This window comes from Pristiophorus japonicus, chromosome 15 (assembly GCF_044704955.1).
Source record: "Pristiophorus japonicus isolate sPriJap1 chromosome 15, sPriJap1.hap1, whole genome shotgun sequence".
Classification (NCBI taxonomy): domain Eukaryota; kingdom Metazoa; phylum Chordata; class Chondrichthyes; family Pristiophoridae; genus Pristiophorus; species Pristiophorus japonicus.
In genome coordinates, this window is record NC_091991.1 from 52,903,885 (window position 1) to 52,922,367 (window position 18,483).

General features: G+C 43.9%; 1 protein-coding gene across 1 annotated transcript; it reads right to left on the bottom strand.

Moving 5' to 3' along the window:
• Positions 1-202: 202 nt before the first annotated feature.
• stmp1 (short transmembrane mitochondrial protein 1) lies at positions 203-17,148 on the bottom strand. The gene is made up of 3 exons (XM_070901648.1): positions 16,968-17,148; positions 3,723-3,776; positions 203-703 (listed from the first exon to the last, which is right to left on the bottom strand). The coding sequence occupies exons 1-3, from the start codon at positions 16,980-16,982 to the stop codon at positions 623-625; spliced, it is 150 nt and encodes a 49-aa protein (XP_070757749.1). The 5' UTR covers positions 16,983-17,148; the 3' UTR covers positions 203-622.
• Between the last annotated feature and the right edge of the window lie 1,335 nt (positions 17,149-18,483).

Genomic DNA, 18,483 nt, shown 5'->3' on the forward strand with positions numbered 1-18,483 from the left:
GTGTTGTTACATTAACAGTGTTTCCTGAGAGTACCCTAAGTAGCACTGGATTGGCTTCTGTGTTTTGACATTGTACTCGGCTAATTTGAATACAACATTTCCCAAAATACTGATGGAATTTCCTATGAAACTCACACACAAGCAACCACTCATTACCCTTTATGCAATGGAAAGTAAAAAAAACAAATGCCAAGACACACACTTTGTTACAGTACCAATGACTCTATATTTGATATCAGAAATGTAATTAATGCAGTACATTGTTCTCAATACAAAGAGCAGCAAATAAGAGTCGGCATAGATTTTATGATGTCCTCACTGGCCTATAAGCACACATCTGGGATCAAGATTTGATTCCATTAATCAAAGTTGACAATCCATCAAGAATTGTACCAATCCAAGCAGAATTAAATACCAATAGGAGCAAAGATGGTAAAACAATAGGTCACAGGTAATAAAAACATTGGTAAATCAACTGAAGTAACTGACGACTTCTTAATAGATGCTAAATAAATAGAATTGCTGAGGTGGCCCGAATACTGTTTGGTACTCAATTCATCCAGCCAATTTAGCACTTGTAACTGAATGCCAATGTCCCAAGGTTATCCGTGGGCTGTACACCTCATGATCGATCATCTGGTGGCTTTTTTCGTGCTTCCGCGTCCTTCTTGAATTCTTCAAGCTTCTTATAGATATTTGGAATCTGAAAAGCCAAAAGGTCTAGATAAACTTTCTGTTGTTCTCAGTGAATGTACACTTCAAAACATGGCAGGAAAACCTTAAAAACGTAATTGGTTTAGCCTAGAGATTTCCTCTAAGAAGGGTAGATGGCAGATCCTGGCTTTAGTGAGTCATTACCAAATGAAAATTATGGCATAATCATCTAATTGCAGTGAAGCATATCAGCTAATCATATTGTGGGTTTCTGCCGTGAAATTGTTAGCATTTAAGTTACGGTAATAAACATTTCTAAACCTGATAAGTTGGGTGCACAACTACTTTAGTGGCAATAAAATTTCAGCTCTAAGCATCTGCTCAGAGCTCAAGAGTGTTTCCACACATTGCTAATGTGCTTTCAAACTCTCATCTGGGGATAATCACACTGTTTGAAGCTCAAGCCTGTGGCAGAAAGCAAGTAGCTCAAATCCCACCTTTTGGATAAGTGTCCATGCTCTAGAGAAGCAGTCAGTGGCAGGGATGCTGTAGCCCACTTGTAAGACTACAGCACTTGGATGGCTGAATCTACAAATTAACTCAATTCTTATAACCCAGTATATCTTGCAGGTCAAGAGGCCTTTTGTTGAACTTTAAGAAATGCAGACAAGTGCAATAACTGTCCCACGGATTGATAAGACTAAGAGAACAAACCCTGCCTAAGTAACTATCCCACGGATTGATGAGAACCAACTGAGCTCACAGAAGTTACATTGTACTGGAACATAACCCTTTTTGATAGTCTGGATAGTTTGGAACACGCACACAGTAGGCTGATAGCCAATTTTCTAAGTATAATTACAAAGTCTCTAGTCAGGTGCTGCAGTCAGAGAGGGGGCAACTTGGAGTCAGTTGCCAACCAAAGAGCCACAGACTAATTACTAGGCGCTTGACCATCAGTAGTATTAGTTACATGTGAGTTTTGCTTAAAATTGCTTAAGTATAAAGTAAATGAACTGAAAGCAAAGTAAGTCTTACGGGGTAGGTCTATACAGTAACTTGTGTATTGATGCTATTGGATTATTTGTACACTCGATTTTTAAGGAAAGGTTACCCCGTGAGGGGGAAACAAAATATCCTGCATCCGTATTGTTCGATCTCAAATCCGAACCCTGTGAAGTGTAGAGTCAAGACAAGATCTTACAGGAGAAAAACCTGTTCTTATAAAAGATAAGTCTTACACACTTCATACATTTGTCTCAGGATCATGAGCTCAAGGCTGTTTCGTCATTGATCTCAATGCTATGGGACAATTTCCAGCACAAGTATATTCAGTTCACAATGAGCCTTGCATTTGGAAATAACAATGATGATATTGTCATCAACCTTAAGAGCTTCATGTAATTGAATCTTGCACCCTACTGAGGAGGCAGAGCATTTGTGCATATGGCCTGAAGCTGTCTAGTGGCAGACTACATCCAGAACAGTTTGGATTCAGGTACCTATGAAAGGCGGATCCCACACTGTCAAGCTGGCGCTGTTTTTTTTTTTAAATTGATGAGGTATCCCAACTCCCCAATGCACCAGGAATCTGCTGGACTGCTGTTAAAGCTTCATCTGTAAATAGACAGTTGCAGCTTTCCAAGATAAAGGTGAAGATGCGAGTCAATGGAAGTCTATCATCATGAACAAGCACCTTGTGAATGGTCTAGGTGCTGATCTTAGATCAATAGGGAGAACTTTTATTTTTAGCTAACCTAGTTGTTAAACCTCAAGTGCTTTCTGCAATTCCTTTCCCGATGTAATGCTGTATCCTTGATAGCGTGGGAGTAAAACCACAAATTGTGCTCTCTATGGGACTAACTGAAAGCTTCTGTACCTCGTGGGTCAAAAGTTCCATTATTCAAGTAACACTGGTTACATGAGAAGGTTAACTCTCTGAATTGAAGTTTTTAGTGAATTTAGGAAGCAAGGTTCTTTGACAATTTCCCAACTTTAAGCAACCAATGACATTTCTTGAAATTCACCAGTTTCCCTTCCTCCAAACAGGCATTTTCCTTTGAAAGAAACTCGAGCTTTGCCTGCAGTTCTAATGGGAAAGTTAAATTTTTCAGTCTGGCATGCCTGTGGATCAAGATTTCATAAGTTACAGGCTGCCCACCTATATCAAGGGCACCAAGTGTAGATTTTTGTAAGTTTTGCAGCCTGAATAGGTTATACACATAAGAAAGAGTTGCTCTGAAGGCACTAGTACTCTCACCACTGCTTCACTGATTTGTAGCCAATTGTGGATAAATGTAAACCAGAGTCCTTAGTAACCTACTGGGGAGAGGGGTTTGATTTGAACTCACGACCACTGCAGTTGCTAGTTCGATACTGTAACCACTGCATCATTGTACTCATCACAGAAATTAGGTTAAAAAAGGCCTCCTGAGATTATATAAGGTGATAAGAACCATGCCATATCCGGCTCTGGCAATGGGGGTAGAAACAACAGTAGCCACTCTTGTACACTCAATAGCACAGTATTGGCAGATACTCAAGAGCAGATCGCATATTTTCTCCCTTGCCTCAGAATAAGAGTGTGGTACAGGATGAATCTCCTTTATCCGGCACCCACGGGACCTGGCCTGTGCCGGACAAGGGATTTTGCCGGACGAGGGAGGTCACGTTAAATTGGATGGTACAGGAAGTGAGCAAGGGGATATTGGGGTTGGCTGGCTTGGGGCTGGGAGTGCGGCAGAGAGATTGTAGGGGGAGGGGTGCGGTGGATCGGGGGGAAGGACTTCAATTTGTTCATGTCGTAGTGGCTGGGAATGGTACCGGATAAGGGAGTCTCTGATAAGGGAGGTTCAACCTGTACAAGGAAACCGAAAAAGGAAGGAATAGCAAATGAGACAAATTAGTCACATAACACCTGCACAAGTGATTTAATAAATTTCTAATAATACTGGATTGCATTATTATAGAAACACGAACTATAAAACATTAATATTCTGCTTTTGGATTAAATATCTTGGCTTATACAAAATTATCCCTGAAAGACTAATTAATTTTCATAAACATACCTGATAATTTTGGGCTAGATACATTCCCACTAGGTTTCCAAAAGTAAATCCTAACTGAAATAGAAAACACACACAAGTTACTAGGGCAGAGCGACCACACACACTCATCGTTAGTGGGGTAGTGCAATTATGCTCATACATAACACTTTCTATAGAACTGAACAACTAATCATCTCTGAGCATGTGCGTGCATATACCTAAATACAGTTACTGGAATATAACACTTCACACATCTAAGATTGAAATTAGTGGGGACCTGGAGTTGACCATGGTTAACTTTAGATGGTCCTGTAAAAATTGAGCTTGACTGTTTGTTCTGTAATGACCATTACTGAAGGTTCAGTTGGTGCTGCACTTGCTACGGTGGCTAATGACATTAAAGCAGTTGAGGAGTTCTTCGCACTTCAGAGCTCAGCAGCTGCTCCCACCCTGTGTTCATTATTGACGCAGTGGAGACACCACCATGTCAGACTTTCTACTCTGAGCTCTGGTGACATCAGTGACAGAGCAAAGCCACCTCTTTTGAAGCAGCTCCAATCAAATGTGTAGTGTAACCAGCTTGCAGTGTTTTCCTGGTATTGCAAAGCCTTCAGCCAGCTCACCAATAAAGCTATACAAATCTGAAGTAAAAACAGAAAATGCTGAAATTGCACAGCAGGCTTATTTGGATCTCAACCACTCCCTCACCACCTTCTTTGATGTGCTGTACTCAGTGAAACTTTTATTCCCACCCGCCCACCCTGGTCGATCCCCCTGGTACAGTCCCCGTTTTCACACTCTCAAGTTCAAGGGGTGCAGACTTGAGTGTATCTGTCACATAACTGGTTTAGCCATACATCACTAGATCTGGCTAGACCACATCAACCTGCTACTGGACATCACTCTCCTCTACTAATAATGCCTACTATTTCAGGGTCATCCAGGAGAGCAAAGATAATTCCTGGCGTCTTTTCTCTACTACTGCCTCCCGACACCCCTCTCTCCTCCACCAAGTGCAAGATAAGAACATAAGAACATAATAATAGGAACAGGAGTAGGCCACACAGCCCCTCGAGTCTGTTCCACCATTTAATAAGATCATGGCTGATCTGATCACGGACTCAGCTCCACTTCCCCGCCCGCTCCCTTTAACCCTTTATTCCCTTATCGTTTAAGAAACTGTATTTCTATCTTAAATTTATTCAATGTCCCAGCTTCCACAGCACTGAGGCAGCGAATTCCACAGATTTACAACTCTCAGAAAAAATTTCTCCTCATCTCAGTTTTAAATGGGTGACCCCTTATTCTAAGATCATGCCCCCTACTTCTAGTCTCCCCCATCAGTGAAAACATCCTCTCTGCATCCACCTTGTCAAGCCCCCTCAGAATCTTATACGTTTCGATAAGATCACCTCTCATTCTTCTGAATTCCAATGAGTAGAGGCCCAACCTTTCCTCATAAATCAACCCCCTTAACCCCGGAATCAACCTAGTGAACCTTCTCTGAACTGTCTCCAAAGCAAGTATATCTTTTCATAAATATGGAAACCAAAACTGCACGCAGTATTCCAGATGTGGCCTCACCAATACCTTATTTAGCCGTAGCAAGACTTCCCTGCTTTTATATTCCATCCTCTTTGCAATAAAGGCCAAGATACATTGGCCTTCCTCATCACTTGCTGTACTTGCATACTATTCTTTTGTTTCATGCACAAGTACCCCCAGGACCCGCTGTACTGCGGCACTTTGCAATCTTTCTCTATTTAAATAACTTGCGCTATGATTTTTTTTCTGCCAAAGTGCGTGACCTCACACTTTCCAACATTATACTCCATCTGTCAAATTTTTGCCCACTCACTTAACCTGTCTATGTCCTTTTGCAGATTTTTTTTGTCTGCCTCACACATTGCTTTTCCTCCCATCTTTGTATCGTCAGCAAACTTGGCTACTTACACGCAGTCCCTTCTTCCAAGTCGTTTATATAGATTGTAAATAGTTAGGGTCCCAGCACTGATCCCTGCGGCACCCCACCAGTTACTTGTCGTCAACCAGAGAATGAACCATTTATCCTGACTCTGTTTTCTGCTGGTTAGCCAATCCTCTATCCATGTTAATATATTACCCCCAACCCGGTGAACTTTTATTTTGTGCAGTAACCTTTTATGTGGCACCTTGTCAAATGCCTTCTGGAAGTCCAAATACACCACATCCACTGGTTCCCCTTTATCCACCCTGTTCGTTACATCCTCAAAGAACTCCAGCAAATTTGTCAAAAATGACTTCCCCTTCATAAATCCATGCTGACTCTGCCTGACTGAATTTTGCTTTTCCAACTGTCCAGCTACTGCTTCTTTAATAATGGACTCCAACATTTTCTCAACCATAGATTAGGCTAACTGGTCTATAGTTTCCTGCTTTTTGTCTGCCTCTTTTTTTTTTTTTAAATAGGGGCGTTACATTTGCAGTTTTCCAATCTGTTGGGACCTCCCCAGAATCCAGGGAATTTTGGTAAATTACAACCAATGCATCCACAATCCCTGCCGCTACTTCTCTTAAGACCCTAGGATGCAAGCCATCAGGCCCAGGCGATTTATCTGCCTTTAGTCCTATTATCTTACTGAGTACCACCTCCTTAGTGATTGTGTTAAGTTCCTCCCCCCTATAGCCCCTTGACTATCCACTGTTGGAATATTGTTAGTGTCCTCTAACGTAAAGACTGATACAAAATATTTGTTCAGAATTTGCACCATTCCCATGTTCCCCATTCCTAGTTCCTCGGTCACGTCCTCTAAGGGACCAACATTGACTTTAGCCACACTTTTCCTTTTTATATACCTATAGAAACTCTTGCTATCTGTTTTTATATTTTGTGCTAGTTTACTTTCATAGTCTATCTTCCCTTAATCATTTTTTTTAGTCGTTCTTTGCTGGCTTTTAAAAACTTCCCAGTCTTCTGTCCATCCACTAGTTTTGACCACTGTGTATGCCCTTGTTTTTAATTGGATACCATCCTTTATTTCTTTAGTTAGCCACGGGTGGCTATCTTTTCTCTTGCACCCTTTCTTCCTCACTGGAATATATTTTGAGTGTTGTGAAATATGTCCTTAAATGTACACCACTGTTCATCAACCATCCTACATTTAATCTATTTTCCCAGTCCACTTTACCCAACTCTGCCCTCATACCTTCATAGTCTCCTTTATTTAAACTTAGTACGCTAGTTAGAGATGCAACTTTCTCACCCGCCATCTGAATTTGAAATTTAATCATGCTATGATCACTCATTCGGAGAGGATCCTTTACTAGGAGATTGTTTATTAATCCTGTCTCATTACACAGGACCAGATCCAAGATAGCCTGCCCCCCGTTACATACTGCTCAAGGAACCCATCCGTTCCGCACTCTATGACCTCCTCAAGGCTACCCTGACCAATTTGGTTTGTCCAATCAATATGGAGGTTAAAGTCACCCATGATTATTGCTGTTCCATTTTTACAAGCCCCCACTTATGCTCTGACCAACAGAGTTACTACTGTTAGGGGGCCTATAGACTACGCCCACCAGTGACTTTTTCCCCTTATTGTTCCTTATCTCCACCCAAACTGTTTCAACATCCTTATCATTTGAGCCAGTATCATTTCTTACTATTGCAGTGATTCCATCCTTTATCAATAGAGCTACCCCACCTCCTTTTCCTTTCTGTCTGTCCTTCCGGATTGTCAAGTACGCCTGAATATTTAATTCCCAGTCCTGGTCACCTTGCAACCATGTCTTTAATGGCTATCAGATCATACCAATTTGTGCCGTCAACATCTATTTTGTTACAAATGCTACGTGCATTTAGACAAAGTGCCTTTAAGTTTGTTTTTTTACCCTTTTTTCCTACTTGTTTCCTCGCTCCCTCAAACTCACTTTCTTTAGTTTTGTTTTCTAATTCCAGCTTTACTCCCCTCCCAATTGAATCTATTTTCAGGTTCCCATCCCCCTGCCAAGCTAGCTTAAACCCTCCCCAACACACTAGCAAACCCCCCCCCACGAGGATATTGGTCCCGGCTTTGTTGAGGTGCAACCCATCCGGCTTGTACAGGTCCCAGCTTCCCCAGAAACGGTCCCAATGCCTCAGGAAACTAAAGCCCTCCCGCTGCACCCTCTCGCCAGCCATGTATTCATCTGCTCTATCCTCTTATTTCTGTACTCACTAGCTCGTGGCACTGGGAGTAATCCTGAGATTACTACCTTTGAGGTCCTGCTTTTTAATCTCTCTCCTAACTCCCTAAACTCTGCCTGCAGGACCTCATCCCTCTTCCTATGTCATTCGCACCGATGTGGACCACGACCTCTGGCTGTTCGCCCTCTCCCCCCAGAAGATCATGGACTGATCAGTCACTAAGATTGAGAACATTAATTCAGCTTTCTTTGTTGCTTTCTCCCTCCACCCACCCCCTCTCCACCGCCACCACCACCACCAAGCCAAACCTTCACCCACACTCCCCATGTCCAATCCACAAAGAGTTGCGAAAGTCTGAAGCTCATTCCCAAAAGCTGTGAATGCTGAGTCAATTGAAATTTTCAATACGGAGGTCAATATATCTTTGTTGCTAAGGGTTTCAAAGGATATGGAACAAAGGAGGATAAATGGACTAGAGATACAGATCAACCATGAGCTAACTGAATAGTAAAACAAGTTCAAGGGCTCCTGTTCCTATGTTCCACTCTAATGGTTTTTCTTCCAGCCCTGCACGGTTACTCTGGATCGCCCCAATTCTTGACCTCCTCCTATTCCTCATCTATAAGCTGTCCCCAAGGGACAGCATCCAAAAACATTGGGTCAGCTTCCACATGTACACTCGACAGCCAGCTCTACCTCGCCATCAGTTCTCAACCCCCTTCACCACCTCTGTATTGTCAGACTGCTTGTCCCAATATCGGTGTCGAGCTGCAATTTCCTCCAGTTAAACACCGTGGAGACGGAGTTGATCGCCTTTGGTCCACCTCTCCAGTTTACCCATACCACCATCCTTGCTGGCCTACATTGGCGTCTGGTCACCCAACATCTCTAATTTTAAATCGTGTTTAAATCCGTTCAGCTATCGCTGTAACAACTTCTAGCTTTACAATTGCCTCCCAAAACTCTGTTCCACAAACTCTGGACTCTTGTGCATCTCTCTCTTCCACTATGTCACCACTGGTAGTCTATACCTTCAGCAGTCACGGCCTCATGCTCTAAAATTCCCTGACTAAACTCCTTCACAACTCCTTTTCAACAAACTCCTTAACAGCAATTCTTGACTAAGCTTTTGAGCACCCCACTTAAATATCTTTCTTTAACTCACCATCCATTTTTGGCTGAATACAGCTCTGTAAAACGCCTTGGGATGTTTTTCAACATTATAGGTACTATATAATAACAAGTTGCTGAATTTGTAAAGAGAAAACACAGGTTAACATTTCAGTTGTATAACTTAATAGTATATATCCAAAATGCTGACTTGCATTTTCCCTTTACAGATGGTAGCAGATCTGCTGCATATTTCAAACAGTTACAGTAATACAGCTGTTCCTAATGTTTCAATAGCTTTATTGCTGCTCTATTCACGTTTGAGCTGATACTTTGAAAACTAATCAGCCCAGGAAAATAATTCTTAAAAGCGTTAAATGTCGGGCCCCTCCCCATCTCTAACCTACTCCAGTCCTACAACCCTCCGAGAACTCTGTGCTCCTCCAATGCTAGCTTCTAGTGCATCCGCCATTTCCTTCGCCCCACCAGTGGCATCCTTGACTTCAGCTATTTGGACCCTAAGCTCCGGAATTCCCTCCATAAACCCCCCTATCCTAATTTAAGACGCTCCTTAAAACCTCTCTCTTTGACCAAGCTTTCGATCACCTATCCCAATATCGCATGTGACGCGTTGTCAAACTTTGTTTCATAATGCTCCTGTGAAGCACCTTGGGACATTTTACTGTGTAAATATGCTATATAAACGCAAGTTGTCATCAAAATAAAAGCCTGCAGAGGTGAGAAGGCAACTGTTTAAAAATTCTTCTTCCCCCCCCAATACAGCTGACTAACAGCAGTTTTTGATTAATAAGTCTCTAACACACCCATGGTAAACACAGCTTAATTGAGCCTCAGAGCGGTGTGCTGAGTCACAGCTATGTTGGGTGGATCACAAGCTGCACTGGAAAACATTTCTTCAACTTTGAAGTCAACTCAATTAGAAAGACCAACTTGCTCTCATGGCAATGGTGAAGTGACGCAGGAGAATATGCATTTATTTATTGTATCAGCATGTACATGCTATAATTCAGTGACTATATGAAGAGCAAATTTATTGTAGTCATTCTATTTCCTGACCCTGAGTCTTAGGTTCACTAGGTATGACATGGGCCAGGGGATCCACAGCAACCTATTTTCTCAACAACAAAAATACTGTCACAAAGGCTGTCTACTTCCACCTCTAACATTGCCTGTTTTCACCCCTACCCGAGCTCATTTACACACATTTTGTTTACCTCCAGATTTAATTACTCTCTATTCTCCTTGCTGGCCTGTGATACTCCATCTCGTCCAAAACTCTGCTGCTCATAAGCTATTCCACATTAAATCTTGCTCATCCATCACTTCAACCCTTGAAGAACTATGTGGGAACCCAGTTCCCCAAGGTCCATCTCTAACCTGTCCCAGTTCTGTAATCCCCTCCTCCTGCCTCTTGTGCATCCACCTTCTGTTCAGCCCACCTGGGACTAAAACTTTAACTAGCCAAGTCCAACTTACTCATACCTTCTTTCCTAAACTCTTCTGCCTCTCTTTTTTCCTTTAGGAACCTCCTTAAAACTCACCTCTTCCCTCTTGGGCGCGGCCTCCATGAAGCACTTTGGGATTTTTTGTTATATTAAAGGCCCTATATAAATGCAAGTTATCAAAGGAATAAGACTCTCTTTAAATCGGTTGAACATTTGATAAATTGCAGCTGAACCCCACTGACATCAGTCCAGCATTGCAGAGCGCACACACTCAGTGAATGTTTGAACATAATGTTCTATGGAAATGCACACAAATGCATTATAAAGAAATCAGCAGCTGCAATTATCTGGGGCTGCTACCTCACACCAAACTGGACACTGGACCTTTGGTAGAATACCTGGCTGGAAAGAGGAAAAAAATGAAAGATTTGCATTTATATTATAGCAGCTTGTAATGTCTATCAGAAACATCCCAAAGCATTTCACATACAATTGAAGTGCAGTCACTATTGTTATTGTTATGTATGCAATAAAAGGTACAAACTGAGTACTGTTTAACTGGGTTCTGCTTTATTATGGCCCAAAGTGCCTGACTCACAAAATGGCTGGCCTTTTATACAGGAGAAGCACCATGTGTGTGCTGCTCAGTGGCCTCCAACAATGACATTGTATAAACAGCATGTACATACATGACAATACCCTCCTTGGAGATCTTATCACGGTCTTTCACAGGTTGAGACGGTCCGGTGCTTTACGCTCCCGGGTTGACCATCTCAGTTCGATTTCGGCCTTGGGTGAATGTGCGGAGTCTATTGTGGCTGATGGCTGACTTGTTGGGGGTGGCAGTGGCCATGTCAGGAATTGTAAGTCCATTTTTACTGAACAGGTCAGTGATGGAAATTCCAGGTTCACTGATGACCCTCGAGTCCAGAGGCTGCTGGTAGGTTGGTTGTCGACGGTTTCTTTGTCCGACTGCTCTGGCTTGTCTGTGTGCCTCAGCTTTGTTTGATCCATGTGTTTCCTGCAAGTTTGCCCATTCTTGAGCTTAACAACAAATACTCTATTGCCCTCCTTGGCCATGACCGTACCAGCGATCCATTTGGGACGCTGACCATAATTCAACACATATACAGGACCATTCACAGAAATCTCGCGAGAGACAGTTGTGCAATCGTGGTACCCTTGTTGACTATTCAACATGATTACTTAAATCTGGGTGTACAAGAGATAACTTGGTCTTAAGATCTCTTATGAGTTCAACAGGCGAGACACCTGAGAGTGTATGGGGTCTTGATCTGTAACTCAGCTGGATGCAAGACAAGCGGGTCTGCAGTGACCCTTGGGTTACTCTCCTCATGCTTTGCTTGATAATTTGTACTGCACGTTCTGCTTGCCCGTTGGACGCAGGCTTGAACGGTGCTGACCTTACATGTTTTATGCCGTTGACTTTCAGGAGTTTGTAAAACTTCTGACTGGTGAAGCATGACCCATTGTCGCTCACCACTATGTCAGGCAGACCATGTGTCGCAAACATGACAATGAGATTCTCTGTGGTTGCCGTGGACATGCTAGATTATGCATTCTATCCATTTCAAGCATCCACCACCAGTAAAAACATCTTGCCTAGGAAGGGACCTGCAAAATCTACATGGATCCTGGACCAAGGTTTGGATGGCCATGACCATAGACTCAGCGGCGATTCTGCTGGAGCTTTGCTGAGCTGCATGCAAGTGTTGCACTGATGCACACATGCTTCCAGCTCAGAATCAATTCCCAGCCACCATATGTGGGACATGGCAATGACCTTCATCGTCACTATACTAGGATGTGTGCTTTGTAACTCACGCACAAATTTCTCTCTCCCTTTCTAAAGTGTTACAACTCGATTGCCCCACAATACGCAATCTGCTTGAATAGACAGGTCGTCCTTGCAACGAATGTACAGTTTGGCCTCCTCGCGCATTTGCTTAGGTATAGCAGACCAATCCCCTACGAGGATGCAAACCCTTTACCATCGATAATATAGGGTCCTGGCTGGTCCAGGCCTTAACTTGTTGAGCCGTGACAGGGGTACCTTCACTTTCAAAAGCATCCATGATTAACATTAAATCTGCCGGTTGTGGCGTTTCCACCTCCGGTGTGGGCAACGGCAACCAGCTCAAATCATCTACACAATTCTCTGTACCAGGTCTGTGGCGAATGACAATCATAGGCAGATAATGTCAGCGTCCGCCTTTGGATGCGGGATGAAGCGTTGGTATTGATACCTTTGCTCTCGGAAACAACGAAATAAGCAGCTTGTGATCAGTTTCTAATTCAAACCTCAGACTGAACAGGTATTGATGCATCTTTTTAACACCATACACATATGCTAAAGCTTCTTTTTCTACCATACTGTAGGCTCTTTCTGCTTTAGACAAACTTTTGGAAGCATACGCGACAGGTTGAAGTTTCCCCGACTCGTTGGCTTGTCGTTACACGCAACCAATTCCATATGACGATGCATCACAGGCCAAAACTAAACGTTTTCAAGGGTCATAATGTACCAGCTTGTTCGAGCAAAGCAGATTGGTGGCTTTTTCAAAAGCTCTGTCTTGCAATGCGCTCCACACCCAGTTGTTGCTTTTTCTCAATAGCATGTGCAGTGGTTCAAGTAAGGTGCTCAATTTAGATAGGAAGTTACCAAAGAAGTTGAGTAGACCATGAGCGAACGCAGCTCCGTCACATTCTGCGGCTTGGGTGCATGCTTGATGGCCTTGGTTTTCACGTCAGTAGGTCTGATACCATCAGCGGCGATTTTGCTCCCGAGGAATTCGACCTCCGGTGCCACGAAGGCGCACTTTGAGCGTTTCAGTCTGAGTCCCACTCTATCCAAACGCAGTAAAACCTCTTCCAGGTTCAGATGTTCCTTGGAGTCACGACTGGTGATCAGGATGTCATCTTGGAACACGAAGGTTCTGGGAATGGACTTCAGTAGTCTTTCCATATTCCTCAGGAATATTGCTGCAGCCGAGTGAATTCCGAAAGGACACCTGTGGTAAATAACAGTCCTTTGTGCGTATTAATGCACGTAAGTCTCTTCGCCGTCTCGACCAACTCCTGTTATATAGGCCGACGGCAAGTCCAGTTTTGTGAACGACTTCCCTTTGGCTAGCATCGCAAACAAGTCATCAGCCTTCGGTAATGGGTACTGATCTTGTTTCGAAACCCTGTTGATCGTAGCCTTGTAGTCTCCACAGATTCTGACTGTGCCATCACTTTTCAGCACAGGAGCAATGGGGCTGGCCCATTCATTAAATTCAACCGGTGATATGATCCCTTCATGCTGGAGTCTGTCCAGTTCAATTTCGACCTTCTCCCTCATCATATACGGCACTGCCCGAGCTTTATGATGGATGGGTCTTGTAACTCAGTCCATATAGGTCTGCACCTTGGCTCCCGTGAAGTTGCCGATACCCAGTTCGAACAGCGAGGGGAGCTTGCTCAATACTTGGGCACATGTATCTTCCTCCGATGACAACGCCTTTATGTCGTTCCAGTCGCATCTGATTTTCTCCAACCAGCTCCTGCCGAGCAGTGTTGAGCCATTGCCTGGAACAATCCACAGGGGTAACGCGTGAACCGCACCGTTATGACATTAATTTGTGCACTGCCTATCACCTTTCAGTTCTTTGGTGTACATGCACAGCTTGGCGTTAACAGGGCTCAGCCTGGGCCTCAGTCATAGTATCCCACAGCTTATGAAATGCCCCCTCATTCATGATCGATTGACTCGCCCGTGTCCAGTTCCATTGATACCAGTATCCCGTTAACCAAGAGTAAACCAATTCTGATGTGAAGTTTAAGAAAGAGTACAGTCCATACACTTCCTCCTCTGGCATCTCTGATTGCGTATCCGGATCCGAGCTAGTCTGACTCTCATCCTCCACTGTTGGTGCCGATGATTTCCCCCACAACGCCAACACGGAGAAGTCGGATACGTTCCCGCTGGCGGACTTTGGGCAGCCACAGGTTTCGCGAACGCAGCCGGATAGACCCAGCTATGTGCTGCTTTGCCGAACCAATCACATTTACAGTACTTGCCGAGGTTCGGTTCTTCACTGATATTTGCTTTAAACTCCTGTCCATCGTCATACATAATCGAGCAATCTGGATGGCCCTTTTTAAGAAGTCCAACTCCTCCACTGCCAGATGTTTGCACAAGATCACCTCGTGGTTGATACCGATAACAAAGTAGTCCCGGAGCATGTCTGCCAACACCATCCCGAACTTGCACGGTCCCACTAGACGTCTCACGTCGGCAACGAATTCCGCCACGCTCTGGCCCTCCGATCGAACGTGTGTAAAAAGCCTGTATCTCGAGATGAAGATGCCGTCGTCTAGCTTGAGGTGCTCCCGTACCAATGTACACAACTCCTTGTACGTTTTCTCTGTTGGATCACTAGGTATGAGTAGATTTTTTATCAGACCATAGATCTTTGAACCGCACACAGTGAGGAACACGGCCCGCGCAGGTCTGCATCGCTGACCTTCATTTTGTTGGCCACGAAGTGCTGGTCCAAACGGCTCAAAGTCTTCCCTATCTTCTCCCTCCATGAATCGCTCTAAAAATCCAATCGGCTCATTTTGCAAACAAAGAGTCTTGTATTCTCGTCGCCAAATGTTACGTATGCAATAAAGGTACAAACTGAGTACTGTTTAATTGAACAAGGTACAACCTTGGCTCTGCTTTATTAAGGCCCAAAGTGCCTGACTCACAAAATGGCTGGCCTTTTATACCAGAGCAGCACCATGCACATGCTGCTCAGTGGCCTCCAACAATGACACCATCTCATGCCTCCAAACAGCATGTACATACATGACAGTTATGTAAACAAATATTTCACATCAAGTTCCCATAAGCAAAAATGTTCTGAATAGGTTGTCAGCTGTGCTGTTGGTAGTATTCTCACCTCTAAGTCAGAAGGTTGTGGGTTCAAGTTCCACTCCAGAGACTTGAGCACAAAAATCTAGCCTGACACTTAAGTGCAGTGCTGAGGGAATGCTACACTGTTGGTGATACCATCTTTCTGATGAGACATCTTATCAGGTGATGTAAAAGATCCCACAACACTATTTCAAAGAGCATGGGGGTTATCCCTGGTGTTCTGGCCAATATCTATACCTCAAACAACATCACTAAAAAAACAGATTATCTAATCATTATCATATTGCTATTTGTAGAAGTATGTTATGTGCAAATTGGCTGCCACGTTTTCTACATTACAACAGTGACTACACCTCAAAAGTACTTCAATGGCTGTAAAGCACTTGGGAACATCCAGAGTTCCAGAAAGGCACTATATAAATGCAAGTCTTTCTTTTTATTAAATATATGGGGAGCAAGCAGGAGTGCAAAGAAAACCAAAGCACAGACTTTATGGGCCAAATGGTCTATATCTATGCTGTAACATCCTCCCTATCTCTGAAACCTCCTCCAGCAGTACTAACCTCCAGGATATCTGACATCTTCCTATTCTAGCCTGGTGCACATCCTTGATTTTAGTCACTCCACCATTGGCAGCCATACCTTCAGCTGCCTCGGCCCTGGAATTCCCTCCATAAACCTCTCCACCTCGCTCTCATCTAAGAAGATACTTAAAACCTACTCCTTTGACCACACTTTTGGTCAGCTCTCCTAGTAATTCACGTGAATGACAACACTCCTGTGAAGCACCTGTGTTAAAAGGTGCTTTACAAATGCAAGTTGTTGTGTTCAGGTAAGGGGATCAAGGGACATGGAGCTAAGGTACAAATCAGCCATGTTCTAATTGAATGCTGGAACAAGCTTGAGGGGCTGAAAGGACCAGGAGTAGACCAATGAATGATAAATCTGCTTTTGGTTGAGGGAAGAATGTGGCAGGTCAACAGAAGAATGTATTGCTCTTCTTTGAAGAGTGTCAGGTCAATTAATATTCACCTGAACCACCAAACAGACAGGGTTTAACGCCTCATCCAAAAGACAAACCTCTGATAATGTAACTATGCCTCAGTATGGAGTGTCAACCTGGATGATGTACTCAAATCCTACAGTCGTGCTTGGATTACAACAGTGAACAACACTTCAAAAGTACTTCATTAACTGTAAAATGCTCTGGGACGTCCAGGGGTCGCAAAAGGCGCTATACAGGTTCACGATTTACTTTTTTCTTCGAACCTTCTGTTTCAGAGGCAACAATGAAACCAACTGAACCAAGCAGATACTTGGTATTTTAAAGCGGCTGCTGCCTGGGCTGATAAGAACGTTAAACCTGTGGATGGCATCACCATGGGTGAGATACCAGAGAGCGGCCGACGCCCATGGATCAGCCTGCTCCAGTCGGGGAGAGTTGGGGGAAAACTCTTGTGAAACTGAGTGGAGGCCGCAACCCGTTCCAAAGCCGGCAGCACCGAGCCCCGCCCCACCCCAACCCTAACCCTAACCCTCTCAGCTGCTTCAGCTCAGCACATACACCACCCCGACTCCCAACCTCACTCACTCACCAGGAACTGAAACATCCTTCCCTCTGTACCTGGGCCCCGCTCTCACCCTGCGTCACCGCCACACGCACTAGCACGGTATTGCGCATGCGCTCCTCCTCCCATTCCGCCATCTTGAGAAGGTCACGGTGTCTGCTGCAACAAACCCAGGTTAAAGACAAAGGCGCCCTTCTACTCCTGCAGCAACAGGTGATGTCTGCTCGTGGGAAGGAAACGTTTCCTTCTTTTCATTAGGTGGAATGGCGTTGACTTTCACAACATGACCACAGATAGGGTTGTTTACTCTGGTTATACGTATTCATGGAGGTGTCATCTCATCAAAAGACCTCCCATCTCCTCGAACCCTGTATGATGAAACAGCCTTCTCCTTTCCAGTATTTCTATAACTAATAAACAAAAGTGATAAAATGCCGCTGTTATTTTTCTCCTGCGTTGTTTGCAGTAGTGTCCAGGAGATTAATCTTAAAATCCTGAAGACTCCCAACGCAATGGAGGGCATTGATTCAGAGCAATGAGCTCCCCTCACGATGCAGTAAATGCCCTGCTTGGTGTGGTACTGAGCTATGCAACCCAGCCTGTGCTGGATTACAGCTGGAACAGGGGATGCTATAGCTCATTGGCCTGACCATCTTCCAGAGCTGTTCCTGATTGGCCTCCTCACACATTTGTGTGTCTGGAGGGCTGGAAGGCAAAAAACAAAAGGCCACTGTACAGCAAAATTCTAAAGGGTCAAAGTGCAATAAAAAGGCAAGCCTGAAAGCTCAGTGCTCAATACAAGGAGTATTCGGAACCCAGCAGAGGGCTCTGAGCTAGTTAGAGTGGGTGAGAGCTCAGATGAACAGGACCCCAAGAAAGAATGCAAAAGGCAGGAGGCAACAGAGCAGAGTAGCACTGTGGTAAGTGTAAACCACAAGGTGATAGGAAGGGACAATATGTATGAATATAAAGGGGCTGCAGGAGGGGTCAAAACTAAAAATCATGGTTTAAAAACTAGTATTAAAACACTCTACCTAAACGCACGCAGCTTTCGAAATAAAGTAAATGTGTTGTCGGCACAAATCATGACAAATGGGTATGATTTGGTGGCCATTACAGAAACGTGGTTGCAGGGTGGCCAAGACTGGGAATTAAATATACAGGGGTATCTGACAATTCGGAAGGATAGACAAGAAGGAAAAGGAGGTGGGGTAACTCTGTTAATAAAGGATGATATCAGGGCAGTTGTGAGAGATGATATTGGCTCTAATGAACAAATTGTTGAATCATTGTGGGTGGAAATTAGAGATAGTAAGGGGAAAAAGTCACTGGTGGGTATGGCATAGTTTATAGGCCCCCAAATAATAACTTCACAGTGGGGCGGTCAATAATCAAGGGAATAATGGAGGCATGTGAAAAAGGAATGGCAGTAATCATGGAGGATTTTAACCTACATTTCGATTGGTCAAATCAAATCGCACGGGGTAGCCTGGAGCAGCAATTCATAGAATGCATACGGGATTGTTTCTTCGAACAATATGTT